This window comes from Podarcis cretensis (genome assembly GCF_951804945.1).
Source record: "Podarcis cretensis genome assembly, chromosome: 9".
NCBI classification, from domain to species: Eukaryota; Metazoa; Chordata; class Lepidosauria; order Squamata; family Lacertidae; genus Podarcis; species Podarcis cretensis.
In genome coordinates, this window is record NC_137178.1 from 46,923,159 (window position 1) to 46,939,399 (window position 16,241).

A 16,241-nucleotide genomic window follows, 5' to 3' on the forward strand; every position below is an offset into this window, starting at 1 on the left:
TGAAATGGGGCTTCAGAGACCAAATTTTAGGCACCACAAATCTACAGTGATACCTCTAGTTACAAACTTAATTCGTTCTGGAGGTCCGTTCTTAACCTGAAACTGTTCTTAACTAGAGGAATGCTTTCGCTAATGGGGCCTCTTGCTGCCACTGCGCTGTGGGCACACAATTTCCATTCTCATCCTGGGGCAAAGTTCTCAACTCCAGGTAACTCTTCCAGATTAGTGGAGTTTGTAACCTGAAGCATTTGTAACCTGAGATGTTTGTAACTCGAAGTATCACTGTATTTGGGATCAGACACCTGACTCTCCAGAGTTATTGCTGATGTGAAATGAATAAGTACTGTAATTTGCCTCCAGTTCCTGCCACAGTGTTCACACCAACCCCCCCACCCCAAACACACACTTTATAGAAGGGTATGGGTCAAGCATGTGTGGCAGTGGCCAGGGAGATGGGAACTATATTTCCCATTATTTCCAGCATACTAAGAAGCTAGCAAACATGCACTTTAAGAGTTTGAAGCTCAATCCTTGTTGCAGTATTCCTGGAAGTTCTCCTTGTTGTCTCCTCAGTAAGTTGTGGAGGTGTTCTGTTAAGTGAGTGGGGACTCGGCATCACAGTCTGCTTGAGAATGAATCTGGAGTTCAGGTTTTTCCAGACAACCATGCAGAAAATAGACCCATTTAATCTAGATGATATCTAGTTGCTGAACATTGAAACTATGGTGATGTGGCTGAGGCAGAGCTTGTCTCATGTTAGACTCATTCTGTGGGTTAATTTGGCATGGCAAATCTTACAACAGTAGAAATAAGTAATATGAACACAGACATGTGTTTTCCGGATTCCTCCCTACTCTGACTACCAGGACTCTTCTTCATCCCTGCCCCATGCTTCCAGAAGACATGGAAGGAACTAGAATGGGCAGTATTTGGTAAAGCTTGTACAGTGACCCAACACTAGTAGCAACTACATTCTTGTTGTAAGTGTAGGAGGGAGAAAGAATAAGTGCAGGAAGTTAGCTTTGAGGTATTTTCCCAGGTGTGAGAACATAGCAGGGGTTTGGCCCTGCATGTTTTCTTCTACCAAAAAGAAGCTTAACTGGGAATTGGGTGTGTGTATGGGCTCCTAGAGGCATACATTCACCACAGGTGACATGGTGAATGCTTTCTTACCTGCATTGCTGCCAAATATAGGGACTTTGGGGAGGCATATGAAGTGGAGATGTGCACAGATGGAGCTCTTGTTGAAACCCATTTTCTGTAGCAGGGGAAAAAGGCAGTTCATGCACTGTAGATACAGATATCATATTTAACAGTTGGAGGGCCTAGGCCTTTTTGTGTTTTTATATTGTCAGCTGCCCTGTGATCTTTGGATGAAGGGCAGTATAGAAGTTAAGAAATAGTAGTAGTAGTAGTTGTAGTAGAGTAAGCCTTATATAGACAGTTGAAAGAGGTACGTTGTAGATACACAAGTTTGAGATGCTCTTGATACAGCCATTGAATCATGGATGAGCCCACAGGATTTTTTCTGATGAGCAGTGTGCTGTATCATTTCAGATCCAGACTATGATATAATAAGAATTTTATTTGATTTAAGTTTAGAATGTCGGCAGCCATAAGTTAAATAGATAGTTATCTTCTTGTACAGAAACTAAAATAAATAAGTAATTCTCTTTCCACAGCAGGAACTCATTATACAATGACAAATGGAGGAAGCATTAACAGTACTACACATTTACTGGACCTCTTGGATGAGCCCATTCCTGGGGTTGGAACATACGATGACTTCCACACCATTGATTGGGTGCGAGAGAAGTGCAAGGACAGAGAAAGACACAGACGGGTAAAAACTCTACGGCACTGCTTTTTTTTTTCATAAAAAACCACCTTTGCCTTTACATACTGTTTGATCAGGTCAATGGTTATTTATATAAATGTATAGGAGAGGTGTCATCTGTAGTGTGTTGGTGCAAATTGAATTTTTAGTCACAGTAGTAGCTGACACTGAAATGATTCATTGCTGGATCATTTTTAAAAAAATTCTATTCTCTTGAGTGTTCTTCTGAGCATAAGAAGTAGGAACCCTTGCCTCCCTCTATATCAAGCTGTTGCTGGGGGCAGGGGACAACACAGTAGGAGCAGTGTGTGTTGGGGGGGGGGGGCGAATGAACAGAAAAGGTGGAATTCTGCTTAGGGGGTGAATGGCCTCAGCCTTGGAGCAAAAGGTCTAAGGACATCATTGGTAGCAAAAGGGTTTGACTTCTCCAACATCTGACAGCTGGCCACAGATTGACAACTTGAAAAAGCATTTTATAATTGGCATTAGAACATGACAAGGTTCAGGATCCTGTCCCACACAATTCAGAAAGGGGCCATAGCTCAGCAGCAGAACACAAACTTGTTGTATAATTTGTTAATCAAATAAAGATTTGTAATATACCAGGTAATATTTTGTTTCTACAGATCAATAGCAAGAAGAAAGAATCGGCCTGGGAGATGACTAAGAGTTTGTATGATGCATGGTCAGGATGGCTAGTTGTGACACTAACTGGATTAGCATCAGGTAGGGACAACTTGAAGGAGCTGTCTAGTTTTTGTAGAACTCCTGGTGAAATTTGTGATATTTACAGTGCAATCATATATATGTATACTCAGACATAAGTCTACATTATTTCAACAGGGGCAAACTTGCAGACAGTGGGTACAGGAGTGCATCCCTCACCTCTGATCACTTATAATATTGGAAATCTACAGTATGTGAGGCGACAATAAAGGTGAAAGCTATGATCAGTGCAGTAAGGCATGCAGTAAATCATGGATATGTCACTCTTCTACCCGAAAACTCCAGACCATTTTGTGTCTCTTCTCACTTCACCTAGATGAATGATTTTGACCTGCATCCTGTATTCTTTTTCTTATTTCTGCTGATTGTCCATTGACTTCCTGAGTGCAACCTCAAATATTGGAGTATTCTAGAGTATGAAACATTTGAAGATCTTGGTGTTCTTTGGTTACCCTGCCAAGTCAAATATTAGCATACATGCAGGAAACAATGAAATTTTCCTTCCTTGTACAAAACAAGTCAAGCTGGTTATAAAGTTTTATTTTTTTAGAACTAAAAGACTGAGTAAAGAATGTTTTATTAAAGGTTTTAAGAATCATCCTCTTTAGATTATGGTCTGGTCCTTATGCAACACTCCCAATCCAACAAAATATGGACTGTTGGAGTATGAGCAAGCAGTGAGCTTGAGTCCCCCCCCCCATCCTTTCCCTTTCCATATGTTGAGCTTCAGAGGAGATGTCCTGGTTTCTTAAACCACAGTTTTCTGTGATGTCAAAATGGGGAAACTACTTTTAAGTGCTGCTTACAAAGCAGTTGTAAAACTCTGCAGGGCTCCAAACCACTCACATTTCTTTAGGAAACTGCAGCTAATCCAAATGCAGCACCTAAACTGGTGACTGGGAGTAGCCGCCAGGACCATATAACACCAATCCTAAAGGATCTTCACTGGCTCCCAGTACGTTTCCGAGCACAATTCAAAGTGTTGGTGCTGACCTTTAAAGCCCTAAGCGTCCTCTGCCTAGTTTCCCCGAAGGAGCGTCTCCACCCCCATCTCTCAGTCCAGCTACTGAGGTCCTCCTCCGAGGGTCTTCTGCGGTTCCTTCACTGCGAGAAGTGAAGTTACAGGGAACCAGGCAGAGGGCATTCTTGGTAGTGGCGCCCGCCCTGTGGAACGCTCTCCCATCAGATGTCAAGGAAATAAACAACTATCTGACTTTTATAAGACCATGGCTGTCAATTTTTCCCTTTTCTTGCAAGGAATCCTATTCAGAATAAGGGAATTTCCCTTAAAAAACGGGAAACATTGACAGCTATGTATAAGACAACTGAAGGCAGCCCTGTTTAGAGAAGTTTTTGATTGATGTTTTTATTATGTTTTTAGATATGTTGTAAGCAGCCCAGAGTGGCCCAGAGTGAGAGCCAGATGGGTGGGGTATAAATAACATTCTTATTATTTATTATTATTAAAGAAGAAATGTGATTAAAATCCAACTCCCTAGACACTGTTAAGCATTTCAAGATGAGCTCCTGAGGGCTGTGCATGCCTATCCTGTCAAGATCAGGTTATCAGAGACTTTACCCTCCAGATTTAATCTTGAAAAGTATGAAGAAAAAATATCCCCAAGTCAGTAATGTAAAACTCTATGGGACATTTCAAAATTAATGACACCATTTATGTTATGTTGGCATTCCGGGTGAAGTGATTGATTTTGTTAACATTAATCTTCTACATTTTGAAGAAGAGTAATCTCAGCTAGGCCTGTTTTTGAACACATTGAGTTTTTATTACATCCTGCGTGAATTGATGGTGATTTTGTCTACTTATGGGCTCTGAAAATGCTATGCCATCTCTCTTACTGAAATAGGTGCATTGGCTGGGTTGATAGATATTGCTGCAGACTGGATGACTGATTTAAAGGAAGGCATTTGTCTTAGTGCCCTGTGGTTCAACCATGAACAGTGTTGCTGGGCCTCAAATGAAACAACATTTGAAGAGCGAGACAAATGTCCTCTGTGGAAAACATGGGCAGAACTAATAATTGGTCAAGCAGAGGCAAGTATAGCTCTTCAACTTTCCTTCACTGTCCTTTCTTCACTGACTTAACCTGTCTGTGAATGCCTGCAGATGGTATTTTATCCAAAAACAGAAATGGTAATGATTTAACATATAACGAAAGATTAAGGAGAATCCTATGTTCAGAGAACATTTCAGTGCCTTGTGCACATGCCGATGGGTATGGAGAGTGGGAGTGGGGGATCTTTGGCATTTTTCAGAAATTCAGCAGTCCGAAACATGTATGCATGAGAATATTTCAATGAAATTACATGACTTAGTGAAAGCTGTAGGTGCAGAAACTCCTGACAGTATGAAAATATCCTAAATGTTTGGCTGCCATTTAACTGCTGCTGTTGCTGTTTTTTTGCACAATCTGTTATATGTGTTTGAAAAAGACCTTGAGCTTCAGGGTGAGCCCATAATGCAAGGGGAGGGAACCTGTGACAACTTCCACCAGGACCAGCCAGCCAGGACCACAAATGATGAGAGCTGCAGCCCAGCAAGTTTGGGGTGGGGTGGGGCACAGGTTCTCCACCTCTGCTTTCATCACTTGTTGGCATTATGGGAGAAGAGTGCTGACATGTAGGCTTTTACTATAGCCGATGACCACCTCACCCTATCCTGTTTGCTGTACAGTAGTTGCTTCGCTTAAAAAGAAAAGACATTTTGTGTCAAAACTCACTGCAAATTAAGTTACTATGTGGTAGCTAACTCAAATTTGTTAACTGTTTGTTCTGTTTGCTTTCTTTCAGGGCCCAGGCTCCTACATTATGAACTACATCATGTATATTTTCTGGGCCTTGAGCTTTGCTTTCCTAGCCGTTTCTTTGGTGAAGGTGTTTGCACCTTATGCATGTGGCTCTGGGATTCCAGAGGTAGGCTTTCCATTACAATTATCCTTAAAAGTGGTTAGGAAAGCTGGTAAAGAGAGGAATGCTGTCACATAGAACTTACTACATGTTTATAAATAATAATGTACAAAATAAAGTCTTGGGACTCTGATTGTGGTTCAGGACCTAATTTGTGTATTTAAGGCTGCAGTTCTATGACCCCTGGAAAGGCGTGTCAAAGGCCATAAGACACACTGGAGTTCCTTTTTAGATGTTGGAGATAGATCTGAAACAGAGTGGAAGAAATACGACAACCACTTATGACAGCTAATATTTTGCCTATGCCACATAACATTTATATTAGGTTATATAGCTGATACAGGTGATAGCACAAAGTGAAACAGCCAAAACAGGGGGAAAATAAATCTAGGACTATATATAGAAAAGAAGTTAAAAGAGCTGTGGAAATTAATTTTATTTTGTCAAACTTGCACACTTAATTATATTTTGAGTGAATAAATTCCATGCAGAAAGTTTAATATAATATAAGCATCTGAATAATTACCAGTGTATTTGTGGTAGTTGTGCAGGATCACAGACTAATATATTTCAGTCTTTTAAAAGACTTTTTTTTAAAAAAATGGATTTGAGAATTTAGAGTGGTTATTTTTGTTCCAGCAGCTGTGTAATTTAAGTTTTGAACAAGTTATGTTTTCTGAGATATGTGTTCAAAATTTTCATGAAAAGCCTAAAATATTATTTTAATGTCTATTTCTTTTCTATTCTAGATCAAAACTATATTGAGTGGCTTCATCATTAGAGGATACCTGGGCAAGTGGACCTTGATGATAAAAACAATCACTTTAGTCTTGGCTGTAGCCTCAGGTTTGAGTTTAGGAAAAGAGGGTCCTCTAGTACATGTTGCCTGTTGCTGTGGAAATATCTTTTCCTACCTCTTTCCGAAGTATAGCACAAATGAAGCAAAAAAAAGGGAGGTGTGTCTTTCTTATAAAATTATACATTTATAATAATTCATTCTTATGAAAAGGAAGTAGTGAATAAACATGTTTATTAATCCGATTGCAGTTAAATAATTGCGGCTAAAATAATTGCTGTTTTTCTTAATTGAATAAAGTAGTAAGCTACAGAGAATAAATGAGGTTAATTCTAGAAATGCTGATGTTTTGAAATTGTTCAGGGTCTTACCTCATGTATAATTTTGCACTGCTCTGATATTTGTAATAAATTGGCAGTATGAACCCCAGGGCCCAGTGCTGTCTGCTGTTCTGCAGTGGCAAGAGCATAGGATTGGGCCCCAATGGCTGCCTCATCCCAATGGTGTAATCTGGTTCTAAGGAAAGGCCTGCATGTGGCACAAGGGGCTTTCATTGATGCAAAGAGGGTTCAGCAACCTGTGCCTTCAGTGCTGCTGGTATAAATTTGCTCTTGCTGCAAGGGGCCTTAAATAGACCCCCCCCCAAAAAAAAACTGGAACACAATTTGACAAGTATGCCACATTTTTTGGCACATATATATCGTAACTATGTGAGTGCATAAGATCAGGCTCTCGGATTCCAGTGCCACAGTCTTCCCTTCCTCGGGAGCACATTCTTAAAAACACATTTGGTCAGATAATAGAGCTCTTCCTAAATTATATTCTCTGAATTCTAGAATTGGTCTTGGGGAAAGTGGCTTTCGAACACATGGCCAGTTGTGACTAGCTTAGAGAAAGCAACATCCCCCAATCTTAAGTTAAGAAGAAGCCACATGATCCCAATTAGTTATGAAATATGGTTTTTGCTGCTATGGTGTTTATATATGCCCAGTGTTTGTGGATAAGTCGTAACAGTGAACTATTTACATTTGAGATTTTATTTCAAACAGTCTAAAGCTATGTAATCCTTTTTACAGGTATTATCAGCTGCTTCAGCAGCGGGCGTATCAGTAGCCTTTGGTGCCCCTATTGGTGGAGTCCTTTTCAGCCTAGAAGAAGTATGTATAAAAATCTCTGAAAAAAATGTGTATTCTGTTATTACTGTAATCTTACATGACCCACTCAAACTCAGTCTCTCTACGTACATAACAATGCAGGTTTAAGCTTAGCACAGTTTCACTCAATGTGTACTCATTGCAGGGCTATTTGGTGGTAAATAGAGATAAATTTAACTTTGTAGTACAACCCTTACAAATAAGGTGACCAGAAGTTACTACTAGCCAACAAAAGATACTATTAGATTCACTGCCTAAACCTGATGTTAGCCATTTATGGCATTTCCACAAAAAGAAAGAATAACCTTTCTGATTTATAAAATTTCCTTTGCCTAGTCACCTGAGCCAAATTCTACTTGTCAAAGAGTACTAGGCAAGTAGCTATTTATTGCTGTTATTCCTAAACAGCTAGAAGCTCCTCAGAAATTCTCTGCATGTAATGTTTCCATTCTTCCTGTCTTCACTGAAGCTCTACTCATTGCTGGCAGTGCTTAGTGTGAACTTGATAGCACATTCCAGATATGTCGAAGTGGTGCAGACATGCATGGGTTGACAGAATCCAGCTCATGATGTAGCAGTTATGTGGTTTTTCATGCACCTTAGCTTGCAATATCTTTACTGTGACACCACTAAGCTGTTTTCTGTAACTTTGGTAATATGGGCTGCTTTGTGGACAGTTCTTGGGCTTGCCATACAGTTAAGCAATAGTGAAACTGCTTCAGGTCAGGCTTATCCTGTATCTGCCATATTTGTCTGCAGAAATTGGTGCAGAATCTGTGCACGACTAACCCATTATCCTGACTGCCAAAACATTGCTGTAGTTTAAAATATTTTAATGTCAGTCATTTTTCTCAATGCTTGAAGTGATGTCTGTATTATTACAAAGCATAAAGTAGCATTCAGCACTAGCTGCTGATGTTGATAATACACAGTTCCCCTTACCTGTTATAAGCTTAGTGAAATGAGCAGATTTGCTCAATAGATCCATTTGTATTATTTATTCTCTTTTTGTCTCTTGTAGGTCAGTTATTATTTTCCACTGAAAACTTTGTGGAGATCTTTTTTTGCTGCTTTGGTGGCTGCATTTGTGTTGAGATCAATCAATCCTTTTGGTAACAGTCGCCTAGTTCTTTTCTATGTTGAATACCATACTCCATGGTACCTGTTTGAACTGTTGCCATTCATTCTTCTGGGGGTATTTGGTGGGCTGTGGGGAGCATTTTTCATCCGTGCAAACATCGCTTGGTGCCGTCGACGCAAATCAACAAAATTTGGAAAATATCCAGTTCTGGAGGTCATTATTGTAGCAGCAATAACCGCTGTCATTGCTTTTCCAAATCCATACACCAGAGTCAACACCAGTGAGCTTATTAAAGAACTCTTCACAGACTGTGGCCCCTTGGAATCTTCCTCCCTTTGTGATTACAGAAATGACATGAATGTCAGTAAAATAGTAGATGATATTCCTGATCGTCCAGCAGGCACAGGAGTGTATTCAGCTATATGGCAGCTGTGTTTAGCCCTTATATTTAAGATTATAATGACAGTCTTCACCTTCGGTATCAAGGTAAGATATAACAAGCAATATTTCTCTGGCCCTTGCCCTTTTTGTTTTCATGTTCAAATCTTGAGCTCTCTCTTTCTTACACTCCAATCCTATACACACCTGACAGTTAGTCCCCACTGAACTCAATAGGATTTACTTCTGAGTAGACAAGCATAGGATTGTGCTGTTAATATATATATAGTTAGATACAAATTAGAAGGAAAGAGCACTATATAAATAAAGTTTCATTAAAGATTGGGTTTCTGTTGCATTCCCCCCTATTCTTAGCTGGTACATTATTGAGAAAGCCTATCTTAATGTATTGCATGTGCCTTTTAGTAAGATAGGCAGCAAAGTTTAATTTAGTATCAGTGAGGAATACAAACATGTTGAAATTTGAAATTGGAGATTCCAAATAAGGAGGACAAACACTGATGTGTTCTCTTGCACAATTGTGTGGGATGGAAAGGCCTATTTTCAGAAGCTAAGTTCTTTATTGCTTATAAATGTTGAACTCCAGCAAGAATGGTTGTTGATGTTCAGAAGACATTGCACATATCTTCCATGTTTGCATTAGTTCATTCATTGGCTAATAAGATTAAAACTAAATGCAGTATATTCCAGGTTTTGGAAGGCCTAGTTAGATGCATGGACAAGCATTGCGCTAAAGTCAAATTACAGTATGCTGTAGGGATCATGTACTATTTTGGATTGTAGGCTGCATCATCTAGAAGGAAACCAGATTTAGATGTGTGTGCTGGTTTCTAGGAACTTGAAGAAATAAACAAGCAGTGCAGACTTGATGTAATGTTAGATATGACTTTAAGAATATTTCGAGTGCAGGGGGTTTTTTTGTCTTTGAAACAATTGGCTATTCAGTAAAAAGATTGTTGCCAGCTGTGGCAGCCTCCGTGGGAAAGTATGCTGCAGTAATACACTGGCTCTGAAATACTGCAGTGAAAAGAGGAACTGGGGCAGGGGGTGAGGAGGAGGTTAACATACTGGAGCACTGACTGCCCCCATGTTGGGGATGGGAAGAGAATCTGTGTAATTAAGGAAGTGGATTTTGACAGCTTTTCCCACCAAGAGCTAACGATGATGCTACAGTCTGCTAAAGGTGTCTGCATGGCTACAGAGAGCTGTATTGTATCTGTTGGGTTGTGCTTCCCAAAAATGGCATTCCAAATGTACTGCCCTTGGATCAGCTGCACCTCATGTTGTATCTACCCCACCCTGAAGCCTTAACAGTTTAGTGATTATTCCCAGACATCAGTAGAGCCTTAGTTAGCTTAGAATTCTGGGTGGGGAAGATGGAGGCTTTCACACGTCTTCAGTAAACTTCCCATCCCATCATAATAATGTTTTAATGTTGTATTTTAATCTTGTTTTTAAATTGTATTCATTCAACTTGTTTTTATTATTGCTTGTTAGCTGCCCTGAGCCCAGCCTTGGCTGGGAAGGGTGGGGTATAAATAAAATTTATTATTATTTTTATTATTATTGAGGAGGAAAGAGGCAGCCGAATCCAAACTTTGTGGGGGCTTCTGGCTCTGGAATCTTTCACACAACCTACAGTACAGTACAGTCTATGTACTGTAACAGTGATCGGGAACCTGTTGCTGTCCAGATCTGATAAGCAACAGGTTCCCTATTTCTGTTCTTAAAAGGCGGAAACATTTCATTAACAAGGTCACAGTCTTCCTTGGCTTCTTCTTTCTCTTAGGTGCCATCAGGTTTGTTCATACCTAGTATGGCCATTGGTGCAATAGCTGGGAGAATCGTGGGAATCGCTGTGGAGCAACTTGCATATTATCACCATGACTGGTTTATCTTCAAGGAGTGGTGTGAAGTTGGAGCAGACTGTATAACCCCCGGCCTCTATGCTATGGTTGGTGCTGCTGCATGCTTAGGTAACTAAATCAGAACACAGTAAATGAAAGGGATTAGTCCCTTTTTTGACTGCTTAAATAGGCAAGTTATAAAGGGATAAAGCAGAACAAATGGATATGCCCAATGTTTGAAGAGCATGTTGCTTTGAACTGGAAACATGTACAGTACTGAAAAGATACAGCAATTAAAACCACAATGACTATGTTTCCATAAGCCCATCTTATGGGCATGCAGTGCTGTATTTAATCACAACTTTTAAAAAACCAGCCCTCATCTCTAAAAGTTTGAATGTGAATTGGAATTAATATTGATTAAAAGTATGGTAATCCTTGAAATACTTATTCACAAACATCCTTGGGCTGTTTCCCAGCCCTGACTTTGATATATGAACATAGATTTAGCCATTTATGTGTTGGGAATCATGATGAGAAAGATAATAATACCCCTTATGAATACAAACGTAGAGTTGCAAATTGGCTATACTACCAGATGACTCCTGGCAACTGGTGCTGCCACTTCTGGATTTGGCAGATCAAATTTTGAGTAAATGATCAGACAGGCTTTAGTCAGTTCATCTTTGGAAAAATGTTGAACTAGTAACAGAAGTCTTCCTTCTGGTGGAGGAAGCTGTGGACAAGGAGGATCAGTCAGTTTCGATTTTCCTTCCCAGTGTGCTAAGTCAGCATTTTTTGTATTCCAATTTGATTTTGCAAACCATCTGATTGCATATTATTATTATTTAAATTGTTTATTGAAATTATCAGTACCACATAAGCACATTATTAAAGCTTGAAACTTAAATATAGTGAAATTCTGGGCATGTCATCTCAGAAGTAAGAGTTGTTGAGCTCAATGGGACTTACTCCCAGCTAATGTTAGTTTGCAGTTTGGGGATTAAATTATTTTTTTATCATAAAACCAGTCTATCATTTTCCCTTCTTTAAGATAACAACACCTTTGGGTGACTTTTATTATCATTATTTTTGTGTAGCATTAATATACATTCAAAGTTATGTGCTGCTAATTCCATGTTGAAGTCTTGTGGTGATTGACTTAATACCTGGCTGGTACCTGATGTTATCTAGGTGGCCAGGGAACACCACATTGATACATTATTCCACAAGGACATACTGATCAATAACCTTCTTTTTTCCTTCTTTCAGGTGGTGTGACAAGGATGACTGTATCTCTAGTGGTTATTGTATTTGAGTTGACAGGTGGGCTAGAATATATTGTGCCCCTCATGGCTGCAGTAATGACAAGCAAGTGGGTAGGAGACGCTTTTGGCAGGGAAGGTATCTATGAAGCACACATTCGTCTGAATGGATATCCTTTCTTGGATGCCAAGGAAGAATTTACCCACACAACATTGGCAGCTGATGTCATGAGACCTCGAAGAAATGATGCACCTCTGGCAGTGTTGACACAAGATAATATGACAGTGGATGATATAGAAAACATGATCAATGAAACCAGCTATAACGGTTTTCCTGTTATAATGTCCAAAGAGTCCCAGAGGCTAGTGGGATTTGCTCTAAGGAGAGATTTGACTATTGCAATAGGTAATTGAATTTTTGTATTCTGAGTGTGTTGCCCTCCCTTATACCCCCCAAAAAGCATTAGTTCAAGAGCAGTCATAGGATAAATCGGAGGGTTACATGAATTTGGAGGTGGAAATGGGGGTGTGATCCTTGAAGAGCAGCACCAGGCTCTCCATTTTCACACGAAGAGAACCCTACAGTGAACTGTTTCTTCTTCTTAAGCCAAATATGGAAGCTCTAGCACTGCATAGTAGCTTTGGGAGCAGTGAGACTGGGAATCAGACCAAATGAAATACCTACTGCAGCTTTTGCCATACTGAGATTTGAAAGGAATAAAATTCCAGAACTGATTGATATGAAATTATGCCACAGCATAATTACCTAGTAATACCCAAGTGAATTTTATTGTGTACCTTGATACTACATTTGACTGCCACTTTCAAGTCCAGATATCTAGAAGATTGTGACATGCACAACTTAATTATTGTAATAGGGGTGTGCTACATGAATCTTTGTGATTGAAAATGAATGTCTTTGTGTCCCCTCTCCACCATCAAAGAGATTGTCACACAGATATGGCTCGGGGGCAGTTTTGAAGACCTAGAATATAATTTTGCAGTATAGTTGTGTGGAGAAGTAGCATTGCTTGCATTACTTTTGTGGATTTAAACATTGAAATGCTTCAGTGAATGAGAGCAGACAAGTTGAAACTTCATCCGGGCAAGATGAAAGCACTGTTGATTAGGAGTATATCCAGTGTGAGGATAGGATAACTTGAAGACTCAGGCTTGCAGCTTGGAGGAACTCCTGCACCTGATGTTACCCCTGAATATTCAGGTGAAGCAGTACCCAGGAGTTTTCATAGGCTGCATTGCAGGAGGAATGACCTAGCCATGATGATTCATGCCTTAGTTACATCTAGATTGGACCTCTTTAATACACTCAATATATGTAGAAAAGCTACACTCTGATTTTAAATCCTTAAGGTTATAAATAACATTTTGGACTAATTTATGGCCACATGATCCACCACATTTCTGATGTCACTTGACTTTGACCTGTGCACTGTTTCTTATCTCTAACATTACTATGTGTTTGCTGGATTTTTACCCTTGTTTGTTTGGAGAATAAATCAAGAACAAATACACCCACACCCACACACCCACTCACCCACTTCTAGGAAACAGAAGCAGGTTCAAAATGCAGATGCTAAAGTGTTGAGTGGTGCAGGGTGCGGGACACATATAACTTTGCTTCCTCTTGATTCCCAAGCCCAATTTAAAGTTTTGACCTTTTAAATTCTGAAATGTCTGGGCCCAATATACTTCAAGGACTGGTTACGCTCCTTTGAACCGACTTGTGTTCTATGATTTTCCTTGTATTCCCCCCACTGATTGAAGAGTAATGGGCTGTGCTGTGGCACTGAAGCTGTGGAACTCACTACTGTTGACTTGCAACTTGTAGACAGTTTTCCAGGTTTTCCCACCGTGGAAAGAGCTTTTAAGCTCTCCACCTTGCCTGGGGCACAAGCTCCACTTTGCACGCTGGTTTCAGAAAGGTGGGGATGGTTGCACAGGGTTTGTTCTGGCTATATGCGATTTCAGCTTTGCACACAATCCTTGGCTTCTCACCCTTGCACAAATTGCGAGATGTCTGTACTTCTTTCTAGATTCTGGACTAAGACAACCCTCTTCTGGAAGGCTTTTGTGGTTGCCTCGATTAGCTTCCTTTCTTTTTTCGGCATTAAGGATTACTGTCCTGCTAACTTTAAAATTTGGTACAACTTTGAACTGTGCTTAAGTGTTTCTAGTGGTAGCTGCTTTGGATACTTTTAGTCAAAAGGCAGGTTAAAAATATTTTAATAACAAAACATTGCACCCCCCCCCTTCTACCATTTTTTAGTGTTTTGAAATGCTACAGTGTGCTTCCTGAATTGAACAATTTGTAGGATTAAATATCTTTATTTTTATTTAGGATTATTGAATTAAATTAACATGACATGGATTACTAAAAGAGAAAATAATCTTGTGTAGTTAGGTTGGGTGGGGCATGAGGAACACCACTATGTATAGTCCTTCCTTTTTCTTTTTAGATATAGTTTTCACTGTTTTAGACATAAGGGAATAACTCATTCTCTTTTACATATTTGTTTTCTATTGTCCCGATTAAAGAAAGTGCCAGGAAGAAGCAAGAAGGCATTGTTGGCAGTTCCAGAGTCTGTTTTGCCCAGCATACCCCATCACTTCCAGCAGAAAGCCCTCGACCTTTGAAGCTGAGAAGCATTCTTGATATGAGCCCTTTTACTGTGACGGATCACACACCAATGGAGATAGTGGTTGATATTTTCCGCAAACTGGGCCTGAGGCAGTGCCTTGTAACACACAATGGGTGAGTCCAATGATGGGAACTGCTATTTGTATCACAAAGGTTTGGGATTACTTATTTTTCTATCTTTGTCCTGTTGCTCCTTCAGAAGTCTTAACACCCTAACACTTGTTCAAGTATTAAACATGAGGCAACGGCATAGCAGGGTGTTGACTTAGAAGTTATTTTCTCCTAATTTTATTTTATTTTTTCAAAGCAAACACAGCCCTTTGCAAATTTCCCACTATCTTCTCCTAGCAGCCCAAAATAAGTCCTGAGAATCATCTGAGGATAATTCATAACACTAGAAGGTTTCTTGTTCTCACTGGTTTACCATGAGAAGAGGGACATACAGAAATTCATGATTTTGGGGGGTTATATTTTGTTCTTAAGATATGGGAATGCTTCCATATTGCTTGTGTCTAAAACCATAATATGGAATGGATGTATATACTCCTGCCTCCAGTTAAGATATCGACACCACTGAATACTACTCCCAGTTCTTCAGCATATTTGTGTTTTTTCTTGGAGGTGGTGCCTCCTCCTCTCTTGCATTTTGCAAGAGCCCTCATGTCACAAAATGGCCCTAGCATCTTTATCATAGTTTGCATTGTCTCTGTGCAGTTGTTATGATAATGAAAGCTACATTGCCACTAGTTCTGTAGCTCTTGTTGTGATTTCCCTCCTTCTCAACTGACTGTATACCCTTCAAACAAATGAGCAAGGGGCTGCATATTGCAAGCAATATGAGTCTGCCCCCATTAGCTGAAGCCCCATGATGAGGCTTCCCCCCTTTCTGCTTTATATCATAAGACTAGATCTCATAGCCTAATCATACTTGCCTTCTCAGAATGATCCATGAAACTACTGGGTCTCAGAGCTGGTTCAGATGTAACTTTTCACATGGAACTACTTATGGGAGTGGCCTACTCAAGTGAGCAGCATGACATCAGTGTTGGAGGTTTATGAAACTTTGCACATCAGCTTCCATGAACCTCCCAACACTCTGAAACAGAAAACCCTTGCTTGCAACACAGGTGCCATTCTGTTCCGTTTACATGTCTTTCCTCTGATACGACATTACTTATGCCAAGTGCATGACTAGGAAGCGGCCTTATACTGAATCAGACTAATGATATAACTCAGCGTGGTTTATTTGCAATATCGTGGCTCTCCAGGATTTCAGACATTGCCCTCTCCCAGTTCTATATGGAGATGCTGAGTATAGAATTTGATCTTTTTGCATGCAAAGCACATGCTAATAAGCTGTAAATAACACCAATAACAACTACAACTATTTCCACTTTAAAACTATATACATCATGAGTGATATCCATATTTTGGAGAAGCTCATTAAAATCAGTGGCAATGAGGTTACCCAGAATATGACCAATGCTGGATACCGCCTGATATTTTTAGATTATTAATGTATATTAGACTCCAGAGATTGGACATCACTATG

At 39.8% G+C, this 16,241-nt stretch overlaps 1 protein-coding gene across 9 annotated transcripts in view; it reads left to right on the forward strand.

Annotated features, from left to right (window-relative positions):
• Positions 1–16,241, forward strand: part of CLCN3 (chloride voltage-gated channel 3) — a 43,978-nt gene that overhangs the window by 20,588 nt on the left and 7,149 nt on the right. For 5 of the 9 annotated variants that reach the window (XM_079991381.1, XM_079991386.1, XM_079991382.1 and 2 more), the window contains 10 exons: positions 1,683–1,843; positions 2,464–2,563; positions 4,429–4,616; positions 5,372–5,494; positions 6,238–6,444; positions 7,361–7,441; positions 8,460–9,005; positions 10,708–10,894; positions 12,038–12,436; positions 14,587–14,803. In XM_079991381.1, the coding sequence (XP_079847507.1) occupies positions 1,683–1,843; positions 2,464–2,563; positions 4,429–4,616; positions 5,372–5,494; positions 6,238–6,444; positions 7,361–7,441; positions 8,460–9,005; positions 10,708–10,894; positions 12,038–12,436; positions 14,587–14,803 (2,209 nt within the window). The remainder of the gene's footprint in view (positions 1–1,682; positions 1,844–2,463; positions 2,564–4,428; positions 4,617–5,371; positions 5,495–6,237; positions 6,445–7,360; positions 7,442–8,459; positions 9,006–10,707; positions 10,895–12,037; positions 12,437–14,586; positions 14,804–16,241) is intronic. The other 4 variants (XM_079991383.1, XM_079991387.1, XM_079991385.1 and 1 more) reach the window with 1 other exon arrangement.